A 27,816-nucleotide genomic window follows, 5' to 3' on the forward strand; every position below is an offset into this window, starting at 1 on the left:
TAGCTTTCCAACTGTTTGGGGTTCTTTTGTTGGGTATATAACTGATCTATACTCACCCTGAAATAATTTAATAGGAGTCTTATATGAAGGGGAGGCAAACTGCCCCATTTATTGAATACAGTTCAGAAATCAAAGTTACAGAGTTTTCATACATACATTCTGTCTCTCTCTCTCTCTCTCTCTCTTTGGTCAACCTAGCAGTCAGAGTGATGGACAAATAGAGCTGGGCATGGTGGAAGTTCTCATACCTCCTGGAGTACAGAGGTCTTGCCTGCAAACGGCTCTGTCCCTCTGGGGTTCTTACACCTTTTTGTCTCAGGTTAAGAAATTGATGATCTCCGTCTCATCCTCTGTTCTCTCTGTGTACTTCCCAAAGTTCTCCAGTGCATGAAAGGCTGATTTGCCTCATTGCAGGAAACGTCTGCATTATCAGGATGTTGTTTGTTCTTCCTTGGGGAGACTTGAGTAAATACTGGCTGTCCCTTGGAATGCTGTTTCCCTCCATCATGCTTCTGGAGTTTGTTGGGCCTGTGACTTCTGAAAACTATGGCTCTTATCAGTGGTAACTTTATGACGGTGCTGTATAGGCAGATTTATAATGTTCTGTTCATTTGTAATAGTTATCGGCAGTTCAATTCAGCTCCCACTGTGTTTTCTTTATTTTTGAAGTTTTGGGGCAGAGGCATTATTCATTCATAGGGTTAATTGGGAAATTAAAGACAACAGTAGCAATAGGAAAAGATGGCAGGTATACGGGGATATAAAATTATGTAAATATAGACATAGTATATTATAGAACATCTAGCTCCATACATCACACAATGCATTCTGCTTAACTTATAACAGTGTGCAACACCTTCAGACAAATTACCAATATTTGCCCTGCAACTTCAGGGCACATTCTTTAAATGAGACAACAAATGAAATTTCTTGAGGGTGCACCCTCTAGAAAATGCCCGCTAGAATCTTCTGCAAGGGGGCAAGCGTTCTACAACAGAACTCAGTGTAGAAAGTGAGAGAGGAAAGTCTTAAAAACCACTGCACTTAAGGATGTTGGAGAGGAGGGAGTAGCCTTGAGGTAAGATCCAAATTTAATATTTCCCCCATTAAAATCCTAAGCATCCTGCAGGATAAGCCATAAAAGGATGTGCCTTATAGAAAGTAAGGTGGATGGCAATGGAACAGTAAGGTGGTTCATTAAGCCTTGCAAACAAGTGTTTTTTACCAGAAAAGATTAACACAGCTTCTGAATGGTTTTAATGAAATGGAGTTAAGTCTCACTTTTTCACATTCTTGTGGCAGTAGATAGCAAAATAATTCTTTCTTGACTGATCTACTGCAGCCTGATGGTTACATTCAATATCCAACAGCTAAATGAGGGAACTAGAAACAAAGAAATATTATTGAAGCACAGCCCCTTTGATTTCAATGCAATTTCCAAATAAATGACATAGGATCAAGATGATGGGCAATACACAGACATCTAGAATGGGGGTTGCCAACTCAGCACCTGCAAATGCCTTCATTGACACCCCCCCACCCGGAAAGTGTCCTGGCTGCTGAGCTTACTTTAAAAACAAAAAAAAGGCTCTAGCCTTCCCAGAAAGTAAGTTATGAAGCAAAATGTGCAAGTATGCATCTATGCAATTCCTGTCTAATTAGCCAGCCTGGCTATTCCCTTGTATTAGTGTTTTTTTTAGCCAATAAGAGTTATGATTGATAAATTGAGTTTTTTGGATGCCTGGCAATAGGAATCCTTAGGTCCTGAAAAGCTTCTCACTTCCTTTCCTCTTTAGTGCACTTTTCCTGTTTCTGTCTGATTTTCTAGTAGTCTTTGGAGTCTGTAGTTTGCCCTTTTTACTTAGCAACCAGGATGCATCTGTCCTGTGATGGGTTTGTCTTGAGATCAGGAACTCCCTAGAAGTTATTTTCTGCAAAGACTACTACACAATAAGTGCAGGTGGATGTTAAAGAATCCCCTCTGCAAATGCAAAATGTCTCCTGCTGTAAAGGAGCTGATGTCCAGGCACTCATTAAGTCACTATATAGTTAAATTACTGTACAGTGATATACAAGTCTTCTTCAGAAGTAAATCTCTGTATTTAATGGGGCTTACTCCCAGGTCAATGTGTACATGGTGGCAACCTGTGTTTTGGTTTAGGATTGGCATTGGGGAAAATAGGATTCTTAATGCCCTTTAACAGCTATATGTCCACAATCAAAACCAGCAGGACACAGCTGACTTCCCATGGTAAACTGGGGGTGGGTGGGTGGAGAAGCAGCAAAGACTATAGTTTTGTGTTCTGCCATCCGCCTCCACAGCAGCCATTTTGTGACTGATGCCCTCAATACTCTCAACTTTCAAAATGTGCTGCCTGGTCCAAAAAGGTTGGGGACCCCTGATCTAGAAGTCTGCATTATCAGGCACAATAATATGGACTAATGCAGGGTGCTGTGGGATCTTAGATTGCTCTTAAAGAAGTCAGTAACAGCAAGTTTCTAGCTCTCTTGATTGGGTAGGCAGTTTCTGTATCATGCCTCTTGAGGGTAGAATCCACTGAACAAGAACATGGCCACTTATACACAGGACTTCTTACACCCAGTCCATGGGGGAAAATGGTTTTTAAGAGGTCACGATTGATATCCCACCCTTCCTCCTAGTAGGAGCCCAAAGTGGCAAACAAAAGCACTAAATACACTCTGAAACATCATAAAAACAGACTTTAAAATATATTAAAAAATCTTTAAAAACATTTTTAAAAGCCTTAAAACCATCTTTTTTAAAAAAGAAAAGGTTTAAAAACACATTAAAAAGTAATTCCAACACAGATGCAGACTGAAATGAATTGTTCCCTTACAATGGGAAGCCAGCGCCACAAAGTGTGCTACAGACATAAATGTCAAAATGCCCAATATGGACCAGCAAATAGTCTTCAATGTCAAGGAGAAACAATATCTCAGTCTTGTGTTACCCTTTGTGGACCACAGTGGTTCTTAATCTTTTTCTTGAGTGTGTGATGGACCCCTTTGAGAATCTAATGAAAGCTATGGACCCCCTCCCCAGAAAAATGCACATCAACACATACAAACATTTCAAAGTAACGGTAAGGAAATAAAAAAAAATTGCACCCAATCCATGGACTCCCTGAAGCCCATCCATGGACACAGGTTAAGAACCTCTTGTGAATCAGATGGGCTATTCACTTTTTTATAAAGCTGCACAATCAATAGAATGTACATATTTCATACTTAGCCTCTCCCCTCCCTAGATCTCACATCAAAAACCATGTTTTGGAGATAGCGCTCACACTTCCTCTATTGTATGTCTTCACCTCTACAATCCATCAGTTTTCATGTCTTACAAGTCCTAATTTTCCTTTTTCAACCCCCATCTTAGGCTTGGAGCCCACAAACCCAAACGGAGGCTCGGCCCTTTCCACCACAATAAATCATGACATCCGAATGCAGCCCGTGGTGTGAAGATGCTCCACATTGGTCTGCCTCTTGCCTCCTTGCCTCCCTTTGAGCTACATTACTTTGCGAGCACCAAAAGAATGGGACTGACTGAAAAATTTCTTTGCCTCATGTATCTATTCTGACTTTGTATGAGCAGCTGTTGAGAAGCAAAAGAGGTCAGGGGGGTCTTGACTTTAAAGGCTGACCTTATGCGTTCTAAGCAGGACAGTGACAAGGGAGCTAATGCAAAATTGAACCTTACCTCCCAATAAGCTTGATCATCAAAATACTTTGTTACAGGAGGTGTTCTCCATAATTTACAAGTTAAGAAGAAACCTGAAAAAGGGAAATGAAAGCAGAATGTGTACTGAAAAAACTGCAAGCAAGTTTCCATATTTTTCATTGTATCCTCCACAGCCCCGTCTGCACTATACATTTAAAGTAGTATTGTGCCACTTTAAACAGTCATGACTCCACCCCCCCCAAGAATCCTGGGAATTGTAGTTTGCAAAGAGTGCTGAAAGTTGCTCGGAGACCTCTGTTCCCCCACAGAGCTGCAGTTCTCAGGCTTCTCTGAGAAGAGAGGAATTGATTGTTAAACCACTCTGAGAATTGTAGCTCTGTAAGCAGAACAGGGGGTCTCCTGACAACTCTTAGCACCCTTCACAAGCTACACTTCCCAGGATTCTTTAGGGGAAGCCATGATCATTTAAAGTGGTATGATTCTGCTTTAAATGTATAGTGCAGATAAAGCCTAAGTTTACTACTGGAGCACATCCTTGTACTGTAGCTATTTTGCTGTTCGAATGCTAGCTTTTTGCTTCAGTACTGGATTTAACAACTGCATTAATGTATACTGAAGAATGACATCCTTAAAATTATAGGCTTGGATCCAGAAGAAATTATTCCTGCTTTAGTCCCACTGGGTTGTATTCAACTAAGTTCTGCTCAGAGTAGACCCATTGAAATTAAGGCATCTAAGTAAGTCATGTTCATTAACTTCAGTAGCATTGAATGCCACCCATTGAAATTAGTGAGACAGGTTGGTCATGACTCTTATGCCCCACTGAGTTCAATTAAGACTAAGATGCGACATAGGCTGCGTACACACTAGTGTTCATGCACGCACGAGTCACACACTTCTGATTTTTTTCCATGTGAGGATTTTTGCTCATTCGTCCACACATGAGCAGTTTCAACTGAACTCTGTCTCAAAGTTTCCAGTCCACACAAGTGGGTTGTGTTTGATGGGATCTGTTTGCACTGTGGTGTGTATCCTCCCCTCCCTGAGGCCCATTACAGATATGCACACAGGCATTGCTGGGTGACCTTGGGCCCATCACGGTCTCTCAACCTAACCTACCTCACGGGATTGTTGTGAGGATAAAATGGAGAGGGAGGAGACTCTTGTACACCACCTTGAATTCCTTGGAAGAAAGGTGGGATATAAATGCAATAATAATAATAATAAATTGACCTATGTGGGCAGCCAATGTTTTTTCATTTTTTCCCTTGGTGTACCAAACTTCCACAAAACAGGCATTTGGGGGGGAAATATGTGCACGTCACTAGCCCCAACAGCAGTCCACTGAGGAGCACCTTCCAAAAGAAGTAGGGGTTGTGGTGACAAGGCAGCCAGAAAAACATCACCACACACACCCACAAAACCCCCACCCCACCCAAATAATGCACTTCAGTAAGTCCACAGGAGCGGACTGTGATGTTCCTGCTTATAGTGTAAATATGGTAAGTGCTGTTTATATAGAAGACATATGGTAAGTGGAGTTAAAGAGGAGGGGGGAGTACATGAGCAGTAGAATGCTGGATGATTGGCTGAGCGTTTGAATGGCTGGGAGTATAAATGGAAGAATGACAGTTGAATCGGGGTGGATGTTAGTAGGGTGGAGAAGAAGGTGTTTGAGGGTAGATGTTGGGAGTGTGGAGAAAGAGGGAGTTGGAGTTCTGATTAATAATAAGTCAAGTACAAAACAGGAATAGATGAAACCATACGCTTGTGAAACATTCTAAAACTAATCTTGTTATTTCTGATATTTAATAAATATTTATTTGGTTTACCAAAGGCCTGATCCTTGGCTGGGGGATATACATACCAGAAGAGAGGGCAAGGTAATTACCAAGGCTGAACAGAAACAGTATCTAATGGTGGCAGCGGTGAAGGGAGGAATAATAACAATTCAAGTATCCAGAGCAACCCAGAGTTGTATGCGTTATCTATAAAGATACAAGGGGGTTGGGAACAGCATAAGCACGCAGTCACAAAAGTAACCAGCTAGAGAGAGACTCAGGCAAAGTCTCTGGGAGTATTGGTTATAGGACGTGACTGGTGGTGCTGCCTAGCAGGGGGATCTAGTGAGATCTGTGCTAGAGCGGAGTGAGAAACCATATAAAGGACGGTCCGGACTAGTGGTATCCCTGGTGGTGCCTAGTGAAAGGCAGTAGCCACAAGCTGGTGGGAACCTGACAGGGAGAACCAGGGAAGGACGTCACACGGACATCAAGAACGGGAAAGGCTAGAGTCTTTCTCTTTTTCTATTCCCTGCCTGACAAGTAATTCCAATTTTATTAGAAACTCAGCTCTTCCAAGAATTTGTATTATCTTTTCTGAGCTCTGGGTTCAGGTTTCAATATAGCAGAGTTTAGGTTCCCTCCCGTCCCTCCTTTTGGCAGAGTACATGGTCTCCTCATAAGAGGTCTGTGTATTCATGCTGCAGAGAGAATCGTGGAGAGTCTTTGTGATACTGACCTGTAACAAGACCAGCTATCAGACCCAAGGCCATGCTCAGGGCAAATGCACCAAGTTCACTCAAAGTCGAATAAGCCATTCTGAAAGTTGCCAGAATAAATAAAAAATAATTCACAAACCAGCAAAGCAATCAAGTGAAAGCCTACCCGCATGGGGGGAACTCGGGCCCTGAGGACAAATACGGCCCTCCAGCCCTCTCTATCTGGTTCTTGGAATTTTCTACAGGCCACACCCCCTTTCCCCTGGCCACACCCCTCAGTGGTCCACACCCCAGCAGTTTTTGCCTGGCTGGAATGTGTCCTTGGACTGTCTTTTGCTTGCCTGGATGAAGGATAGAGAGGGGCGTGTGAGTGCATGTAGAAAGTAGCCTACCGTACAAAGGTAAAAGTTACATTTAATCCTCGACCCATGTTTGCCTCTGGCCCTGCCCACCGCTGGTAGGTGGACCCTGGAATGTGGCCCTTAGGCTGAAAGAGTTTCCCTGCCTCTGATTTAAGCTATGCATTAACCTGTAGCAGTTTTCCATCTCTTAAGCATTACAATATTTGTGTTTCTTCTGGGCCTTACACTCTGTTAGGGATGGGGGAGAGAATTCGGTTTTGGTTCACATTTTCATGCAAAGCTACTTAACTTTGCACTTCCAAAAATGTTACACAAACAAAACACAGCTCTCCTTCAAAATGTGCCCTTCTCCAAATTTTGTGATACAGTTACCCCACTAAAAATGTGTCTCTCCAAGACACACCAGCTACACACCACACCAGACCACACTCATCACTACCCCTCCTTTTTGTTGGTGTTTGGCATATATTGCAGGCAGATGCAGAAATGAATAGTCTGGTAAGGTGGTAGTTGAAAGAATAAACGTAAGGTTTATTACTACTGGGAAAGAAAGTCATTCTGACCACAGGCTTACAGGCTGTCCCAAATATTCTTTTGGCTATTTGGTGGGTTTCTGTTATTGGTTATTAGGTATGTCTGCATTTGGCTTTTACTGTATTGAACAGTTTTAGATTTTTGTTGATTTTATGTCTTTTTAATCTATGATTCTTTTATTTCTTTATGTTTTCTAAATCTGTTGTAAGGCACCTAGAGCCTGCTTGGTTTTAGGCAGTTAACAAATGAAATAAATAATATGTGTGACCATTGTAAAGCTATGAGGCTTGCACACAAGGACTCTGTCTCTGACTAACAAAGAAAGGAAGAGAAAAGAGAAAGTAGCTTGAGGGGGAAAAAACAACCAGAAGTGACTTTAAAGAAGGAGTCAGTAGAGAGGAGAGAAAGGCAATCGCACCACTTGGTGCTTTCCTCCCAACCAATGGTGGCCTTCAGCACCTTGGACAGGTCCTTGAAAGTCTGGACTAAAACTCAGAGCAGATGATAGCGAGCCCCCAACCACCACTGGTCCCAACATTTTGCACCCTACTTGTATGTTTTTGCCTGGTTGGAAAGAACTCTGATAAATGCCTCTTGCTTGTCTCGGTGGAGAATAGAGAAGGGTGTGTGTGTGTTTGTAGAAATTACTCTCCTGTGCAAAGGTAAAATTTGCCCACTTTTCCCTCTTGCCCCTACCCACCACTGCCATGTGCCCCCCCCAAATGTTACCCACAAGGAACTGTGGCCCTTGAGCTGAAAAACATTCCTCGTCCCCAATATATGCCATTGCTATAGAACTTTGAAATCATGAGCAATTAATAATTTGAAAGAAAACTATTTCAGGCTATCAAATTTGTGCATATCAGCTTAACCAAGGAAAGCACTTCAGAGGCAGATTCAGCTTACCCTGATAGGTCTTCCCGGCCGTCTATTATGAGAAGAATAATGTGGGCGATCCCTCCAAGCAAGCTGGGGAAGCCAAACGTGTAATGAACTCCACAAGTGTCATGAAACCAGAGTGCCAGCTGCAGGCGCTTCTGAGTTGGATAGGAAGGGCACATGAGAAAAATACAAACAGGCACATAGCTAAGCTTTTAAATTTACAAATCAGAAGCTATCTGTTGAAGGGCTTGTGGCCGGTACTATTTGTATGCCACAATGCAATGGAAACACAGAGTTTAAAAGGGGGGGGGACACATGTTTTGCAGACTGGTCCAGTCCCTGGCATCTTCACATAAGGAGGTTTGCATGACAAAGCCAGGAAAGACTAGTATATATTGGAACAGAGTTACAATAGACCCAAGGAAGCCAGTGTGGTGTAGTGGTTAGAGTGTTGGCTTAGGATCTGGGAGACCAGGGTTCAAATCCCCACTCAGCTATGAAGATGACTGGGTGACTTTGGGCTAGTCACAGTCCCTCAGCCTAACGTACCTCACAGGGTTGTTGTGTGGATAAAATAGGGGGAGGAGAGAACCATGTACGCCACCTTGAGCTCCTTAGAAGGCAGGTGGGCTATACATGTAATAAATAAGATCTCCTATAACCAAAAGAGTCCAGGATCTCAGTTCTAAATAATCCCGGTTGCTCTCTAAGATGACATGTGTGAGTCTCCTTCTTGGGGCCATTAGGGAGGGAGGGAGGGAGGGAGAGAGAGAGAGAGAGAGAGAGAGAGAGAGAGAGAGAGAGAGAGAGCTGCCTCCGGCAGTAGCTACTGCATAGAGCAGACACAGCTGTGAGTGCCAGGCCCCCTAAGTTTGCCTGCAGCTCTCATGCAGAGATGGGACTTGGTTCCATCATCAGGCTGAAGAAAGAGTCAACTACCAGTCTGATTAGCTTTTGTACATGGAACAGGGGAGGCGCCATCTTATCCTTTGCCTCGGGCAACACAATGTCTTGGGCCACTGGCCCCTGCTCCTCCTTGCCCACAATCAGAAATGGGATGGTTCAGAATGGAGACTGTTACCTGTAAAAAGGCAAAGCCAAGTACAGAGACTGCCCCAGCTGCCAGACCCAAAGTCATTGCTATCCAAGGATGTTGGATGATGGGAGCAGAGAAGCCAAGAGCAACACCACCGGCGAGAGTGGCGTTCCGGATGTGGGTCTGCAGAATGAGAAAAAGCAGACACAGAGACATGAGAAAAGCCAGCTGGCAACTTCTTACAGGTGAAAGGCCCTAGGTGTGCACACACACACACACATACGTGTCTTGAACCAGAGTTTCCAGCAGTCAGGCTGTGGCACTTCACTTCGTGCCTCACCAGTGCCTAACAGACTACTATAAGTCCCATCTGCACCATACATTTAACACGCTATGATACCACTTGTTTAAAGAATCCCCAAAGAATCCTGGGAACTGTAGTTTGTGAAGGGTGCTGAGAGTTGTTAGGAGACTAGAGATGTACTGAAATTCCACCCAGTTTGGATTGGGTACAGAATTTTCCATTAATTCACTTATTCTCAATAACTGAGGATAAGATTTTAATGACCCAAATTTCCATGGCTATTTTTAAAAATGGACTTTAAAAAAATCTACCTCTAAAACATCAATTTTAAGAATGATAATTTATTGATATTTCCTTCCAAATATCAATATTTTTAAAGGAAATATAGGTATTTCCTTTGAAAATATCAATATTTGCTTTTAAAATATCAATATTAGCATCAATATTTTTTCAAGTGGAAAAAAAACTACAGATCAGTTAAAGCAGCAGCTAGTGGATAAAGAACAAACTCGAATCGATGTCAACCTCTTCGGTCAACAGAATGCTTTCAAACTGGCAGCCAACAGATTTCATCCGTATAGGACAGCCCTCTTCCCCTCACAAAGCTACAATTCTCAAAGTAGCTTAACAATCAATCCCTCTTCCCAGGGAACTCTGGCAATTGTAGCTCTATGAGGGGAAAGGGAGGGATGTCTCCTAACAACTATTGGCGCCATTAGCAAACCACAGTTCCCAGAATTATTTAGCTAAAGCCATGACTGTTTAAAGTAGCATGATACTGCTTTGAATGTATAGTGCAGATGGGGCCCAAGGTATGCGTCGTTTTAAGGGCGCCATCTAATGACACAACCAGCCTGCCTGAACATTCCATCAGCTGATTTCAAGTAGGGTTCCATCCCATCCCAGCAAATTCATGTTGCCCAATTCTAGTTAATTGGGAGATCTTGGGCAACAAACCTGCTTTGATGCAGCATCCTCTTGCCTCCCCACAAACAAATCAGAGAGAATGCTCATGAAACAGCCAATGTGAAGGGCCCTCGGAAGCTAACACCTCTCTTTGTCACAGTCTGTTTAGGAAAAAGTCTCTCCACCATGTCAAAAAACAGGCTCCTCTATCTTACCATGCGGAACTTTCCATCGCTGCTCGTAGCCACTGAGAGTGAAAAGGCAGCAACAGCGCTTGCAGCCATTGCAAAATAGGTGTTGCAGATAGCGGCCTGTTTCTCCCTTCCATCCTCTATCAGCACAGAATTGAAGCTGGGCCAAAACACCCAGAGGAAGAGAGTACCTAGCAGACCCCCCCCCAAAAAAGAACAATTGTTAGTGCCCTCTTGAGCCCATCAGATACTTGTTCTTGGCAGCCCTCTCGAGTTTACATGGCCCACCCATGCCCACCAAGCAAAAGGCCGATATAGTGGATGTTGCAGCTGGTACTTCAGTACTTTTAAAAATAATAATAAAAACCTTGAATTCTGCATGCTGAAACTCCACATTTTTGCAAGCAACTCATTTTTTCCTTGCAAAATTTATTGTGGGCTGGCAACTTGGCACTCACTAAAGCTGTAGGGGGTTCCTAGCCAGCATTTGAAGATGGGTGGTCCCGACCACCTGTCAAAGTTGGCTGGGGTGAGGGAGAGAAAAATCTGAAGGTTTCCCCACACCTGGCGTAAACAATACATTGAAAGCTAGAGGGGTGAATGGTGTGACTCAGCATCAGGCGGTTTCCTATGTACAAAAGACACACTGGCCAGAGCGATGAGGTCACAAAATAGATAACGCATAAGGTCTCTGTTTTGGTATGCTACGTCAGAGGGGAACAGAGGGTTGATCCTGATAACCTTCAGGATCAGAAGCACAATGTGTCTGAATCCCAGTTGCTGAGGAACAACGATGGGAGAGGGCTATCATGTGCAGCTTACAGGTTTCCCAAATGCATCTGGTTAGCCAGCTTGGAAAACAGGATGCTAGACTAGGGTCATATCCACACCACACATTTAAAGCAGATGGTTTGATGGACCCACAACAGGGTATGGTCCTAGATTCTCCTCCTGTCTCAGGCCCCATCTGCACTATACATTTAAAGCAGTATCATACCACTTTGACAGTCATGGCTTCCCCCAAAGAATCCTGGGAAGTGTAGATTGTTAAGGGTGCTGGGAGTTATTCCCTTCACAGAGCTACAGTTCTCGGAATGGTTTAACCAGTGGTTTTTTTCGGGGGGGGGAGGGGTAAAAGATGAGGTGCCGATACTCATATATTGATAAAAGTGCTGCGGGTACCAGCCAGCATAAAGTGGTGGCCCCAGGCAGCAAAAAAAAGAAGAGGTGCTGGTACTCCCATACTGGTGAGTAGTGTCAGCAAAAAAAAAAAAAAAAGCCTTGGGTTTAACATTCAATCCCTCTTCCAAAGAAATTCTGATGTTTGTAGCTCTGTGATGGGAATAGGGTCTCCTAACAACTCTCAGTATCCTTAAAAAATGACAGTTCCCAGGATTCTTTGAGGGGAAGCCATGACTGTTTAATGTGGTATGATGCTGCTTTAAATGTATGATATGGATGTGACCCTGGTAGGACTTTGGCTTAATACAGAAGAGCTCTTCTTATGTCCTTGTCACATCTTTCACGTCAAGGATGGGTGTCCATGTGGATAACAATGATAACAATATTGCCGTATCCAAGATAGCATAACTGCATAACTGAAAGAAGGCCTAGTACAAGTGAAGCCTATGGACTTCAGCAAAATGCCCTCAGTGATGCAGCTCCGAGAGGGGAGACTTTCAGTTAATCACAAATTGCACACACGGCTTTCTGCAATGTGGGCCTGTTGGATGGGCGGTTCCCTGTACCAAACACTGTTCTGCTAGGGAGAAGGCATGTTTATCTGCCTTAAGCAGAAACACACATCTCAGAGGCTATGCCTCTTTCTCACACATGCGGCATACTGGAAAGTTGTAACCCCAATCAAGCCACGGCTCTCTGTCGGGGTATAAATATGGATAGACTAGGACTGCATCTTGCAGTTCAAGTTGTGGAGCAGGTCACTCTACTGATAAAAAACTCTAATCACTCTGCGCTGGACACTTTGACTTGCAGGCTCCTTGTCTGTCTTTCTACAAGCCTGCTTCCCTAAGGGTCCACACAAATACCCCTATAAGTATAGAAGGGTGAATATTTGGCTTCTCTTAGTTTCTCATTTTTCCAGTCTTCCGTTCTCCAACCTTCCATATCTGTTTGCAATTTTTAAAAAGTTATCATGAAAACACCTCAGCATTTTAGTGCTAATTTATCCTAATATACCAATTTTTATTTGCAACTTTGCCTAATACACACATTTTTACAAAGCAATTTCCCCGAATATAATGCATTTTTATACATAATTTTCACCAATACACGCATTTATATGCACACTTTACCCTAGTATAGGCTTTGTTGTACACATTACATGGCTGGAAAGCTGCGCTGCAAAATTCAGAGAAATGTGAACGTCAAAGAGTAGCTGTGTTTTGGTTCTGCAAATCAGATCGGTTTGCCTTTAAATGAGAATCGAATTGCATCTCTCTCTTCCCTACTTGTAAGTCAGGCTTCACTGTAGTTTATCCCCCAGCACCCTTAACAAACTACAGTTCCCAGGATTCGGGCGGGGGGGAATGTGCTTTAAATGTATGTTGTGTAGGCAGCCCAAGTTTCATCCAAAACACTTGGAAATGAGTCACCAGAACTTATTAAGACATCCTGCTGCATTGTTATGTCAAATATTGCCAGGTCCTTATCAAAATCACACCCAGAAGTCAAACATCAACTGCTGAATAATGTATCCTAGTATGTTAAACTCCATGTTTCAACATCAAAATCCACTGGGGAGTGTATTTGTTTCAGCTTCAGCAAAGAGATTTGTCTGAGCTCCCATTCCTCCTTTAGGACACGGATGCAAACAGCTTACCTAGCATTGCAAACATATCGGAGACAGGTTGTGATCGTTCTTTCTCAACCTTTGGGCTGAGTGAGGAAGGGCAGAGCTTCCAGGAGACTGTCAAGCCAAAGTAGGTCCCAAATAAATGGACATGCATCAGGCTCGTGTGGCTCTTAATCTGCAGACCACAAAAACAGGCAACATTTAATACATAAACAGGGTGCTCTGTACCAAAGTGGGAAACTGGATATTGGATTAGATAGGCCTTTAGCCTGATTCAGCAGGGCTCTTCTGTTTATATATTATGGGGAAACTGCAACAAAATGTTGCAGCATGAAGTGCTCCTGTTCCATGTGCCTGCCAGTCAGCCATGCCCTCTTCAGGGAGAATCCATTCCATTTCCCTTTCTCCAGGTTTCTGTTTTCACCTCAACATACCCATTGAGGCTGATCCACCCTCATTTTATAGGGGTGGTTTCACCACCACCCTTAGGATACCCACCCAATTCTGCAAACCCTGGGTTCCTCCCAAATCTGCATGGACAGTGCCATTTTGGCTACACAAGGATAGTCCCTTGGAGAATTAAGAAATTAGTATGTGGCAAGGGTTCCCAAACTGTGGTCTATGGACCACCAGTGGTCTGCGACCTTCTTTGTGTGGGTTTGTGGTTCAAGATGGGACATGGCACATCCATTGCACTGAATATACATATTGATTTTTAATGGTAATTTTTCATTTTTATTTCTTATATTGTTGACTTCTGTGGGGTTGCAAGGGCTAGAACAGGCAGAAAAATCATTCAGTGGTCTACTAAGACCCTCCGTAATTTTCCAGTGGTTTACAGGGGGGGAAGTTTGGGACCCACTAGTATATGGGATTTGACAGCGTCAGGGAAGAGAAGGTGCTCATGAGGGACACAATAGCTACATAGAATCTCCATGGTTCAATAGAAACAAGGCTCCAGATGCTGGTGTCAAGGAATGGAGCCTTCAAGTGATGGAGGCATCACCTGAACCTGAGGGACAAGGCCATGCAAGGTCAGTCTCAGAGACGCTGCTACCAAATGAACCTGTGGGGCCAGTGCTTCCCATCCTCACCACTGCTTCCCAAGGATGTGGCACTGCCACCCTCCAACTCCAAGGACTCCACTCTACAAGACCCTGAAAACCTGAGCTTCCCCCACTCCATTAGAGTAGGAGATTATTGGAGAGGGCTCAGCCCCTTTAAGTCAAGCAGCAAGGTCCCAGGCTATAGTCTGAAGACACATGAGGCAAGCACCCTGCTGAAGCTAAGCAGGGTCAGGTCTGGTCAGTGTCTGGATGGAAGACTGCCTGGGAACCATATGTAAGCCACCTTGGGTTTCAATCATGAAAAGAAAGGCAGGGTATAAATGTAATAAACAAACAAATAATAAACTTGTAGCCTAGGTGGTGCTAACAATCAGGCTGCACTTTCTACTGCTGCTAGGGCTCTGGTTCAGCTTCCTCCTTGCCAAAAGGTGATTGTACCTACCCCCAGGATATCCACAGCAAGCCATCTGTTCACAGCGAAAACAGTCACCTCCACCAGAGCCATCCAGAGCAGCTGCATCAGGTTGGCTTTGCCGAGGATTGCGCCAGCTGAAATCAACACCGCAGCGATACTCATAACAGCTGCTAAGAAGCTTTTGGGAAGAGGGGGAGGGAAAGGAGAAAAGAAATATTATTGGAGCAGGGAAGGATTTTCCCCTCCTCCAAACTAGGAGATTGCCCTCATGCAGTGGAGGCTGGTCCATTTGGAGAAGAGGGGCACTGCCTCACCAACCGTGGTCTGCCCCAGCCAGCGCACACTTGCCTGCTTTCCTATTTACAACTAGTCCATGGGGTGGCGCTGTCTGTTGGCTTCCTCCTCCGCAGTCTCAGTGCTGCCCCTTGAACTCAGCAGGGAAGAAGATGGGGACCAAACCAGAATTATTTGGCTCTGCCTGTCATCGGCTCTGGATGTTGGCCTTCTGCCCTACCAGTCCCAATGGACACCAGCCACCATGACCCTCATGTTCTGCTTGTGGGTTTCCCAGAGACACTTGGCTGGCCACTGTTGCAACAGGATGGATCAGATGGGCCTTTGGCCTGAGCCAGCAGAACTATTATTAGGGTTATGTTATGTACTATAGCAGGGATGGCTAATCTGTGGCCCTCTGGATACTGTTGATGACAATTCCCATCAAAGCTGGCCATTAACAACACTGGCTGGGCTGATGGGAGCCGGAGCCCAACAACAGCTGGAGGGCCACAGATCCCCACCCTATAGTTCCCTATGGATCCCTATAGTTAGAAAAAAGTTGTGCGGATGTGATACAATATCACCCATTTATTGAGCATCCATTCTGATATGTTTGTGTGGAGGTTATAAGATATAACGAGCATTTGTTTGTTCTCTTGTGCAATTTCCTATCACTTTTCTTACTGAATTTTTTGTGGTTAGAAAAATGATGTGATGATTGTGCTGGAAGGTGCAGAATAATGGCTGATCTTTGCCCACAACTGAAGGAAGGCTAGTTGGTTCAATATAGTCAAGATAATTGCACTATGTAAATTAATTGTGATCATGAAGACCTGGCACTCCATACAATGTTTATATATCGAGAGAGAATTATGAACTAAGAGCTGCACCCCTGCTCGCCATCTCTGTCTCCCACCACCCCCTCGGTCAACACCCACCCCCTCCCTTTACAGGTCACCAAAAGCCAACTACCCCTCCCTTTATGCCTGCCTGCTGCCTCAGTCTCTCTCCTCTGCTAGCCAAACAGATCTCAGAAGTCTGTTACCACATTGTAGTTCACCGCGCCACCTGTCAGCAGCCAAGCAAATTGCTGTGTGATGACATACTTAGGCAAATATATGATATAGTAGATAGATACACACACACACACATAAATATACGGACTGACAGAATACACACATACATACATATAATTTTTATTTCCTATGATTGATTATAGTTTACAGTTCAAAATATAATAAAAACATTTTTAAAAGAAAAAGAAAGTACAGAACAACCACCAAAATTAGTGCAAATGAAAAGCTCATCTGGAAATGCCTCAAGAGGAAGGAAGATGGAGAAAGGTTCCTAGTTTTTGGAGCATTACATCTCCTGAGAGACAGCACATATCTGCATAGAAGTAAGGGAAACAGGGTTCCCAACCCCATGCTTTTTCCCCCGTGCAAATGTAGTGGAAGGCAAGGTGCAGGTGGGAGAAGGGTGTTGCCACTGCTTGCTAATTCTCTTGTGCTAATGCTTCTCCAACACCATTTTAATTGCACAGAGACACAAGAAGCTGCCTTATCCTGAATCAGATCACTGGTCAATCTAGCTCAGTATTGTCTACACAATATTGTCTCAGTATTGGCAGTAGCTCTCCAGGACTTCAGGGAGGAAGATGCCAGAGATTGAAGCCTGATACTTCTGCACTCAAAGCAGTTGCTCTACCACTGAGATACGGCCCTTTCAAACTGACCCCCCCCCAAAGAAAAGTGAGATGAAGGAAAAGTGCCTTGGGGCATTTTTAATGGAGACTTGGCAAGCACAGAATCAGGATTCCCTCTCAGCTGTCACCCCCTCCTGCAAGTGCTCTGTGCACCCACATTCCCCTTTATCTCTCAGCAGCACACACACATTTGGGAACATGCGTTTGCTGAGAAAACATGACATTCTGCCCTCCACGTCACACTTCAAGGCTGGCTGAGTTTACCCAAGGCGTTCCCAGACAGATGGATTGTTCCAGCCTTCCTTCCACTTTGTGCCATTCTGTCACCCTCAAGCTGCTTGCCAAGGCAGCAAGAGGCTGAGCACACACCACTGAGGGTGACTCAAGCATTCTGGTAACCACGGCCATGTGTTCGATGACACTCTTGAATCCTTTTGGGATACTCTGGAGGGGGGGAGCCATACTAGTTGTTGCAGCAAAATCAACTGTTGTGGCCGTGGCACCTGCCCAGGATTGAGGCTGCACACACGCCTTACATGTAAAGCACATTATTTCCCTCAAAGAATATTGGGAAGTGTAGTTTGTCCCTCACAAAGCTACAGCTCCCAGTACCCTTAAACAAACTATAGTTCCCGGCAGGCCTGTGGAGTTGGAGTCAAAGTCATGGAGTCAGAGTTGGAGTCGGAAGCAATTTTGGGTGGAGTCGGAGTTGGTAGAAATGTACTGACTCTGACTCCGGCTTCAAAATAAAATTAATATTTTAATTTTAATATTAATATTATTTATTAATATTAATAAATTAATATCCATTTGCCATTTATGAAGGAGTCGGAGAGTAGGAAAATGGAGGAGTCGGAGTCGAAGGTTTGACATACCGTGGCCGACTCCACAGCCCTGGTTCCCAGGACTCTTTGGGAAACTTAATGTGCTTTAAATGTATGGTGTATATGCAGCTGAAGACATTTTACTGAACAATTTATTTATTTACTATTTTAAACCTTTTCTAGACTACTTTTCATTATTAAAAAATTGCAAGGTGCTTTTACAAAATGTAACCCATACAATAAAGTGACAGTAAAATATACAAATAATATCCTAAGTTCAGTAGAGCTTGTACTAAGAGATCTGTGTCCGGCAATGCCTGTATGAATTTGGCATAAGCTTTTGTGGATGACGATGATGATTGTGATGATTATAAATGTATTAATCACTTTCTACAAAAAGAATGTCTCAAAGCATCCCTTCTTACCCATCCCCTTCTCTCCCTCTTTTTTTGATTTGTTCTTGGCTTTGATCATATTTATCTGACTTTGCATGTTACTATATTAGAAACTGACTTGCTTTGCTGTCTTTTTCCCCCACTTTTACTGTTTTTGCTTCCTACTTGTGCTGTTACAAAACGGTTTAACAATCAATAAAAGATGTATTAAAAGGCGTCTAAGAGCAAAATTCCAAACAGCTTGTCAATCATTTAAAACTAATAAATGGGGGGAGGGAATAGAATAGAACAAACATTCCTAAAGGTGTTCACCCAACGACAAAAATCAAAAGAATGAATCCTACCCCACCCCACTGAAAAGATGAACACCACAAACAGACCATAATGTACCACAAAGCGATCTAAATTCTTAAGCTAAAGGCTGATCAAACAGGAAGGTCTTCACTTGGCACCTAAACGCTGACTGTCTTGACACCGTATTTTATTATTTTATTATGCTATAATAAATGTTGTTAGTGTTTAAGGTGCCACAAAACTCTTTGTTTAATGTAATGTTGTAGCTTTTCAATGGACTGCCCCTTCCTAGGAGAAAAGCAAGAATTTGCTCAGAACAGGATGCCCAAAGCCAGAAGTTTATTTTAGAAGTATTTTTAGCCCACTCGCCATCCATAGATCTCAAGGTGGGTTGCAAAATTTTAAAACAATAATACATCCACATTAAATAAATAAGGGTAGGTAAACACACAGAGTTAACCCTAACAACATAAAACCTAGTAGCAGAATGAATATCCCCAAATGTCTGGGAAATAAAGAGGTCTTCTTAGCCAGGCACTGAAATGTTAAAACTCAAGAAGGTGGGAGACCTTGACCTTTGTTCTTGGACTGGGTTTCTTGTTGGTACTCCTTTGCCTTGTAAGAGCCCCTGGACAACATTCTGCTCCTTCCTAGCCACTGAGTTTGTACCCTCTGACTGCTATCATAGAAGTTCACTTCTTGTCTTACGAGTAAACACCTCTGTGGTTGGTCTTGGGCGGGAGCCAGGACAGTGCCTCCCCAAAGAAAAAGTGAATGGCTTCACTACTGCTCATAGTAATGAAAACTCTGAAGACATTCTTTGACCAGCCTGCATTGGATTAATTAATATGCTGTGCTTCATGGTGTCTGTGACAACAAAAAAGCACATCTTCTAAGAACTAGAAAAATATGACATTTTCTTCAGAGGTATTGTTTAATTCATATGGACATTTATGGCAACTTGATCAATTAATTGATTAATCAACTGAAATTCATATGATTAATCAACCAATTTTTTTTTATTCTGATGACAGCTGATCAGGCAATCTAACTGATTAACTCACAATTATAGTAAAGTTGTGTGTGTGTGGAACCTTCGGCCCTTCACATGTTGCTGAACTACAGCTCCCACCATCCCTCGCCGTTGGCCATGCTTGATGACGCTGATGGGAGTTCTAGTTCAACTACCGGAGGGCCAAAGGTTCCCCATACCTGATCTGTTGGGTTGAGCCAGCCCTCCACTGAGTTCATGCATCCAGTAGTGTAGTGGCAAATTCAGAAGTGCAGGGTCCCTTCATGATAATCCCAGTCACACCCCCTCACAGTCACACCCCCTTCTAAGATTATACAGCCCGCTAAGATTATAGAATAATCTGGCCAGGTTTGAATACTGCTTTCTGCTTCTCTACCCTTGTTAATGCCTTCTTTACCCTTGTTACCCTTCTGTACCCTTGTTAATGCCACAACAACAGATGTCCTTAGGAGCTAATCAGCATGAAAAGGGAGTGTGTTAGCTACTAAGAACAGTTGTTTCAGTGGCTGATTCACCTACTTTCACTCTGATTGGCTCCAATCAGCAGGAAAAGACAAGGAAGCATGTTAGAAGACTCTTCTCAACCTATAACACACTCCTCTTTCATGCTGATCAGTTTGTAGGATGCTGCAGACATAGGGACCCTGTTGGGACCTGGCTCCCAAAAAAGGAAGGAGTTTAAGACTTGGATGACTACACCTCTGCATGCATCAATTTGGCTGTAGATGACCCAGCCATTTTTGCACTGAGATTCTTAGGAGTCCCAACAAACCTGAAAATGTCCTAGGTATTCAGAAACTGCAGGGATGTTGCTAGGAGTGAGCCCAATGGGCATGGGAGCCAAACCTTTTTTGAAATGCCCCAAATGTTTCCAGATGGATAATGAATTCAGGAGAAATTGAACTGGGGGATGATCTGTGTTATTGGGGTAGATATTAATTTGGGAAGAATAAATTAATTTTAGATGACTTTCTCTGGAGATGACTTGCGGATAACAAATGGGGATAACTGAAGGGGAATGTAATTGCTTTGGAGCAGAATTTGGGTAAGGAATTGAAGAGGAAATTATTTGGGGTGATCTGCAGGGGGATTAACTTATCTGGGGTGATTTGGATGGGAAACTAGTTGCCTTGCCTTCTGTGACATTTAAATTCTAAATTTGCATCTATACATAGAAATTAGCACAAGCAAATTATGTACAAATTTGTGCCTATATGGGCCCGTGTCACATATAAAAACATAAGAAGAGCCTGCTGGATCAGGCCAATGGCCCATCTAGTCCAGCATCCTGTTCTCACAGTAGCCAACCAGTTGCCCACAGGAAGCCCACAAGCAGGACCTGATTGCAAGAACACTCTCCCCTCCTGCAGTTTCCGGCAACTGTATTCAGAAGCATTCTGCCTCCAACTGTGGAAGCAGAGCATGGCCACTGTGGCTAGTAACCTCTGATACCGTCATCCACACACACCTTGTTTAAGTACCTATCAGTGCACCTGCAGAACTGATTTTTATGTGTTGCTTGTGGATGCTGAAGAATCTCTTTTTTTTAAAAAATTAATCAATAGAGGTTTATGCTACAGATGCATCGAAAAGAGCTGGAAATGTCCCAGCAATAAAGTATATGTAGTAAAGTATATAAAGTTTACTAATCCACACACTCAAACACTTATTCTCTAGCTCAGCCTTTGCCAACCTGGTACCCTCCAGATGTTTCGGGTTATAAGTCCCATCAGCTCCCATCTGAAACACTTGGAGGCCGCCAGGCTGATGAAGGCTGCACTAGCTAATGGAGAGGAATGTGTACGTATGGGTGGGTGTGTTTGGAGTGTGCCAGGGAAGAAGATGGAATGCATAATTAAGAACAGGAACAGGGTAATTAATTCTGAGTTCCTAACAGATACAGCAGTTATGCTAAAAAGGGGGTGGGGGAGGAAATCCAGTTTATTGCCTTTAGGTTTATCCACCTTTTCCGATGTGTAGAAATCAATGCAATTTGGTAGTATTGCCCTCTGCTGGCAGTAGGGATGGGGGAGAAATCCAATTCAGATTGCATGTAAAGCTGAATCTATCAAGTTTGTACTTTCCGAAACAATATGAGAAGCAAAACACAACCATCCTTCGAAATGCACACTTACCCGAATTTTGCAATGCAGTTCTCCAACCAAACAATGTTTAGAAAAATTCATATATTAGATAAAAGTGAATATATTAGTGAAGACAACATACAAAGATGCATGACATTAGAAGAAATGGCTTGCAAAAATGTGTATATTAGTCAAGACTGCATACAAAAATGTTTGTTGGGAGAAATTCACAATAAAATTCTTCAGAATTTTATTGTGAATTAAAAAAATACTTTACAACTCTGTCCCCTCCAAGAGTACCTAGATCTGCTTGGCAGCCACCCTCTCGAGAACCTTGCCCAGAAAGGGGACATTTGCTACTGGACTAAAACTATTAGGATCCTTACCATTAGCCATGCTAGCTGGGGCTGATGGGACTTGTAGTCCAAAACATCTCGAGGACACCAAGCTGGGGAAGGTGTGGAGAACATGGATAGAGAGAGACATTTTCCTTCTTCTCCCATTATACTAGAACTTGGGGACATCCAACAAAGCTGAATGTTGGAAGATTCAGGGCAGACAAAAGAAAGCACTTCTTCACACAGCGAAACTATAGGGTTTGCTACTACAGGAGGCAGTGATGGCCACCAACTTGAATGGCTTTAAAAGAGGATTAGACAAATTCATGGAGGATAAGGCTGTAAGTTATAGGATTTTAGCAGGAAGTTACAGGACACGCACCAATTGCAAACAAAGCAGTATGACCACCCTGAAACTTTTTCAAATGCAACTAGCATTGAAAGCATGATTGGGTAGAACTGCCCCAATATCATCATGAGCACAAGTCATCACAAATGCACAATAAAAAGGATGTTTGAAAGGGCACTAATTGGCTTCACTGGCCAGCATTACATCTGAATGTTGCCAATGGGTGGTATTCGACACTAGTCCTCCTCAGAGTAGATCCACTGCAGTTAATGGACATGATTAACTGAGGTTTGTTGATTTCAAAGGGTCTACTCTGAGTAGGAACTTAGTTGAATGCAACCCAGCCAAGTTAAATACATCCTGCTCTAAAGGGGTGTACATTTATAGTACAACTGCATAGGCATTTGGCGTACAGTATGTGTTTCCACTGAAGTGCTCTGCTCCTGTGTACATTTATAACCAAGTGCTTCCTCCAGAGCAGAAGTACAATAAATAGCTATGAGGAAGGGAGGTATGGAGCGACTGGGCAAGGAGAAAGCAATTTTTGTTCCCTTTGTTGTTGTTTTTTCTTGCAAGAAGCAGGATGTTCTTGGTTTCCAACTGTCTACATGTTTCAGAGAAATATGGATTTTATGGGTGGGTGAAATCCAGCAAAATATAGGGCCGGCAATCATTGATTAAATCAAGCCAGAACTCTAGAAGAAAAGAGGGGGATAGGAAAGGGTGTTCACTATACCTTTGCAGATTTATCTTAATTTGTCCATCTGAGAAATGGAAGAGGAACCCATCCACAATCACAGCCCATTGCACTCCACAGGCAGCAAGGCAAAGGCTGAATCCAGTGCTGCTGAAGCCGTATCTTCTCAGAAAGGCCAGGAGGAAGGCAAATCCCAAAATCACCATGATGTTGACATCTTGAAATGCTGTGCGGCAGAGGCGGTTAATGTGGATGAGATATATCAGGCATTGATCAGACATTCCTGCAATGTCCTAAAGCAACTGGGTGCTAATATCAGTTGGTCAGAACCTGGGCACGGTAAAGTGTGCCTTACTGTGCAATGCAAACCCTGGTTGCTGCCCTTCAGGCTTAAAGGAACAGCAGGTCCACCAAAGCAGCTCCAGCCAAGCTGTTCATGCTGGTCAGGGTGGAAGGTGGAAAGTAGGCAATTCTGCCAGCCTAGAGATTGGACCCGACGCCGTCATATGACAGCTCAAGATCCAGCCGACCCCAGGCTGGCTCAGCCCCTCCCCACCTCCTGAACCCCCCATTTCAGGGCTGTCTGAGGGGATCCTGCCAGTGGCACTTCCAGCAGCTTGTCTGGCAGGGGGAATAAGGAGCTCCGTGCCAACGGAGTGATGCTGGAGTCACTCCAAAGGTAGAGCCCAGCAAGGCTAGGTGAGTGGGCACCTCGATCCAATCCAACCCCATCCCTGCCAGGTGCAAAGGGGGTTTGGATTACAGTGTTTGTTATTAATCCAGATTGGATTGTCCCAGCAATTCTGGCTTGCTTAGAATGCAGCTGTAAGGATACTGGTTAATGCCAGCTCTTGGGAGTATGTAGTTCCTATCTTACAATGGCTGTACTAGTTACCAGTTTGTTTGCAAGCACAGTTTGAGGGGCTAGCAGTAGTGTAATGGCAAATTCAGAAGTGCAGGGTCTCTTCATAATAGTCATAGCCATGAGAGGGAGGGAGGGAGGGAGGGAAGAAAGAAAGTTCTACCCCATCCAGGGTAGCTTGCAATAATTGTAATTGTTCACCTGCTTTATTGATGCTTTGCAAATTTCAATTATTGCAATAAAATTATCAAAATATAGATAAAATCGGCAAATTTACAACCGAGTTATATGTCTGGGACAGTAGACTTGCCTAAACAAAAATAAAGTTTATCACAGGTATCAAACAGTACAACTTAAACCTGTGTCTAGCATTAAAATAGAAACTGAAAATTAACATAGACATTTAATTAAGTGGGTTGTTGCCAACTATGTTCTACTCAGAGTAGACCCACTGAACCCAAGTTAGTAATGTTAATTAATTAACAGTTAGTAATGTTAATTAATTTCAGTGGGACTACTCTGAGCAGGGCTGGAATTGGATACAACCCATGGAAATTTATGCCACAGGCCTCTAAAATTTATTTCTGTACATATGCATTACTCACAAAATGCTCAGATGCATCCCCTTATCAGTTGTGTGTACTTTGAGAAAACTGTAACAAGTAAAGCACAGGTGGTGAGGAGGGGAAGCTTTTTTCTATGGAGGGTGAGTGACATATGGGAAACATCACTTGGGGTGAAGCCAGAGCCACAAATGGGGGAAGCATCCACTTGTCTCCCTCCCTTTCTGCCACCCCATTTTCTCTCTCTCATTGGTGGATGTCAGGACTGCCCCTTCACCAAGAGGCAGAGGCTTGTCCTTTGATCTCATGCCATAGCATGGGATGGGGAGACATTCGATTCTGTTTGTACTTAAAGGCAAACCTCCCGAATTCACACTCTCCAAAACAAAATGCGAACTGCAACTCAGTTGTCTGTCAGAAATGCACTTCTCTGAATTTTGCAATGCAGTTCTCCAACCAAAGAATGTGTAACCAAAATGTGTATTTTAGAGGAAAGTCAGTGTGCATTAAAATCCACACTTTGCTGAAAATAACATCTAAAATGCATTTTATTAGGGAATATTGCTTGCAAAAATGTGTAGAGAACTTGCACTGAAATGCTGACAAATTTGCATGAGGACCTTTTTTTAAAAAAAAATGGCAAACTGATGCAGAAATGTGGAGAACTGAACTTAAGACTGGGGGAAAATGAGAAACTGAGAGATGCCAAAATCGACAGATCCGTCCATCCCTACTAAACACAGGGAGAAAATGAAGCAGCCCACCATTCACCTCCAGACCGACCCGACAAGGGGCGGCAGAAGCCTGCTAGGTGGTTGGAGCCCCAAGGGAAAGGCTGGAGGGAGGGGAGCTCCATGGGAAGCTACCTCATTCTGAGTGAGACCATGGCTCTGGATTGGCTCAGCATTGCCTACACTGGCTGGCAGCATCTCTCCAGGGTTTGAAGCAGGAAATTCCTCCCAGCGCTACCTGGAGATGCCACTGGGGATTGAATCTGGGGCCTTCTCCATGCAAAGCAGATGCTCTGCCACTGCGCTATGGCTCTTTCTCGACAGGTAGTAGCGCCCAGTGCTCCAGCCCCAGCTGGCTTTTTCCAAGGGGAAGGCTGGGAGGACCAGGGCAAAAGTATGCTCTGGATGGCGAGGGGGAGATGCAATTCAGCCATGGGCTGGATCCAGCCTGCAGGCTGGCGGGGTCCCCACCGCAGAAAAAGGATAATCTAAGACCTACCACAGGGCAAAGAAATGCTATACCACCTTATTATTCTCTTAGCAAAACAAAAAACAAAAAAACAGAAGCAGCAGCAGCTTGCTAGGCAGATCTCCTGACAATTTAAATGACAGATTCACAAAGCAAAGAAGTCAGTCAAGTAGGCTACTTTAAGCACTGGATGATGAATGTTTGTAACAAAGAACTTTTTGTTTGATTTATGCAAATGTATGATGGCCATTGCTCTTAGTTTTTAATAGTTGTAACTCATCTTTAGAGATACCACAATTATTCCCCTTTTCTTGAGACTGACAAGCTACACCTGCACAAATCCCCCTCCTTCTACACCACTTTTAAAGGTGTAGCAGCCGTGTTGTCTTTTGCATCTAGCCATCCTAGCTGACACCTAACGAAGCAAACATGGGGCCTTAACTCAGCGGTAGAGCATCTGCCTTGCTTGCGGAAGATCCCGGGTTCATTCTCCAACATCTCCAGAGAGTACTGAATTGTTCCCGCGCCTGAAACCCCAGAGAAACGCTGCCAGTCAGTGTTGGCAATACTAAGCCAGATGGACCAGTGGTCTGAAATGGTATAAGACAGCTTCCTATGTTCTTGTGAGGAAACTGCCTTATACAGAGTCCAATCTTTGGTCTATCTGGCTCTGTATTACCTACACTGACTGGCAGCAGTTTGACAGAATTTCAGACAGGGTCTTTCCCATCCCTACCTGGAGACGTTGGGGACTGAACTTGGGACCTTCTGCATGCGAAGCACGTGCTCTGTCACCGAGTTACAGATCTATCCTCCCAAAAGCTAATACTACCAGAAATAGTGCAATAACATTTCTCACATTTGGGAAAAATTGCAGGCACCAACACCCCTAGGTACAATGGAGGAGCCTCACCCTTGGAGAATCATCCTGGCCAGTTAAGCATCTCCTTAACTGGACTGCCTTCAAGTCGATCCCGACTTATGGCGACCCTATGAATAGGGATTTCATGGTAAGCGGTATTCCGAGGGGATTTACCATTGCATCCCTCTGAGGCTAGTCCTCCCCAGCTGGCTAGGGCCTGCTCAGCTTGCCACAACTGCACAAGCCAGCCCCTTCCTTGTCTGCAACCCCCAGCTGGGGGGCACCTGGGCTCCTTGGGGCTATGCAGCTTGCCCACGGCTGCACAGGTGGCAGGGCACGTAACCCCTGAGCCACTCACTGTGGGGTGATCTTTAGCTGGCCCTTGACACCCAGGAGACACGAGTGGGGATTTGAACTCACAGACTCTGGACTCCCAGCCAGGCTCTCCTCCCCACTGTGCTATACCAGCTGTATCTGCTTAACTAATTCCCAGTTAAAACAGAATAAAATGTGCAGCAATATCAACAATAATTGATAAGTCAGCTTACCTGGGTAGACAGCAAGGTCATTTTGAACACTTTGGTGGTCATATGAGATGAAAAAGACAAATATGAGGATGAAAGCAGCTTCCAAAAAGAGAATGAACGCAGGCAGATGGATCCGGAGACTGGGAGGATACTGGGAAGGCATCGTATATTGACTGAACTACAGCATTTAAAAAGGCAAGCAGGAGTTAATGACTCCTCTTCTAATATTCCATAAGTCTCGAATTAAGAGAGAGAGAGAGAGAGAGAGAGAGAGTATGAATGTGATAAGAGAACCAGAAGACATTAGGAAGACACACAGTCCTTATCTAATACTGTTCAGGACATGAGGCCAACCTCCACCGACGGGTATTTTGACTGCTGTTGAATGGACTTGCTGTCTGCTGTGGTGGGATAGGGCTGCATCAGAATGAGGGCTCTTCCAGGCTGTCAGTATTTTTGCAGGAGTGATCCAAGTATATACAGGCCTTTTCAGAGGTCCACAGAAGCCCAGGCTGCTTTGAGCTTTTGCGGCCGCTAGCCGCAATAAAAAGATTAGAAACTGATGACACTTGAAAACAAAATAAGCCCCCTCCCCAAGACAGTTTATATAAACAGGTAACCTGAGAGGCCTCATTCATCCCAGACTAATCATGTGCCATCGGAATGGATATATTTTTAATAATATTTATGATCATTTTAAACTTCCAATATGACAAAATCTACATTAGTAAAAAAAGATGTCTTTTACCAAATCATATTTCTTATTTGCTTGAATTTGCAGGTCTAAGCCAAGAGTGTGTGTTACATTTTGGCTTGATACACATAAAAATAAGTTGCAGAACTTATCAAATGCCCAAAAGTTCCTAATTTTAAATCTGAGGCTCCCTTTGAGCTAGGGGCAAATGGCTCTCCAGCTCCCCCCTCTTCTGATTGGCCCTGAGGATGTACCTTGACATTTGTGCAGTTAAAGTGGATTAGAGTGCTCTATTGTCTTGTGGCAGGACATACACTTTGAAAAAGAAATTGACTTTTTGAAATTTAGGAAAGCGAAGAGGAAATGCATTGAAGAGTGTGGAATGAACAAATGATTAATGG

General features: G+C 43.7%; 1 protein-coding gene across 6 annotated transcripts; it reads right to left on the reverse strand.

Annotated features, from left to right (window-relative positions):
* Positions 1-79: 79 nt before the first annotated feature.
* On the reverse strand, positions 80-27,198 carry LOC133370695 (RH-like protein). 6 transcript variants are annotated; one of them, XM_061597352.1, is made up of 10 exons: positions 26,743-27,198; positions 22,747-22,933; positions 14,740-14,890; positions 13,258-13,405; positions 10,440-10,606; positions 9,060-9,197; positions 8,003-8,130; positions 6,221-6,300; positions 3,719-3,792; positions 80-1,383 (listed from the first exon to the last, which is right to left on the reverse strand). In XM_061597352.1, the coding sequence occupies exons 1-10, from the start codon at positions 26,882-26,884 to the stop codon at positions 1,357-1,359; spliced, it is 1,242 nt and encodes a 413-aa protein (XP_061453336.1). In that variant the 5' UTR covers positions 26,885-27,198; the 3' UTR covers positions 80-1,356. The 6 variants fall into 6 exon arrangements, 5 of the variants coding, with proteins under 5 accessions (XP_061453336.1, XP_061453334.1, XP_061453338.1 ...); XM_061597350.1 differs by having other exon boundaries at positions 8,003-8,133; positions 26,743-27,197; XM_061597354.1 differs by lacking the exon at positions 26,743-27,198 and adding an exon at positions 26,246-26,316 and having other exon boundaries at positions 8,003-8,133.
* Positions 27,199-27,816: the final 618 nt, after the last annotated feature.

Source organism: Rhineura floridana, chromosome 15 (assembly GCF_030035675.1).
Source record: "Rhineura floridana isolate rRhiFlo1 chromosome 15, rRhiFlo1.hap2, whole genome shotgun sequence".
Lineage (NCBI taxonomy): Eukaryota > Metazoa > Chordata > Lepidosauria > Squamata > Rhineuridae > Rhineura > Rhineura floridana.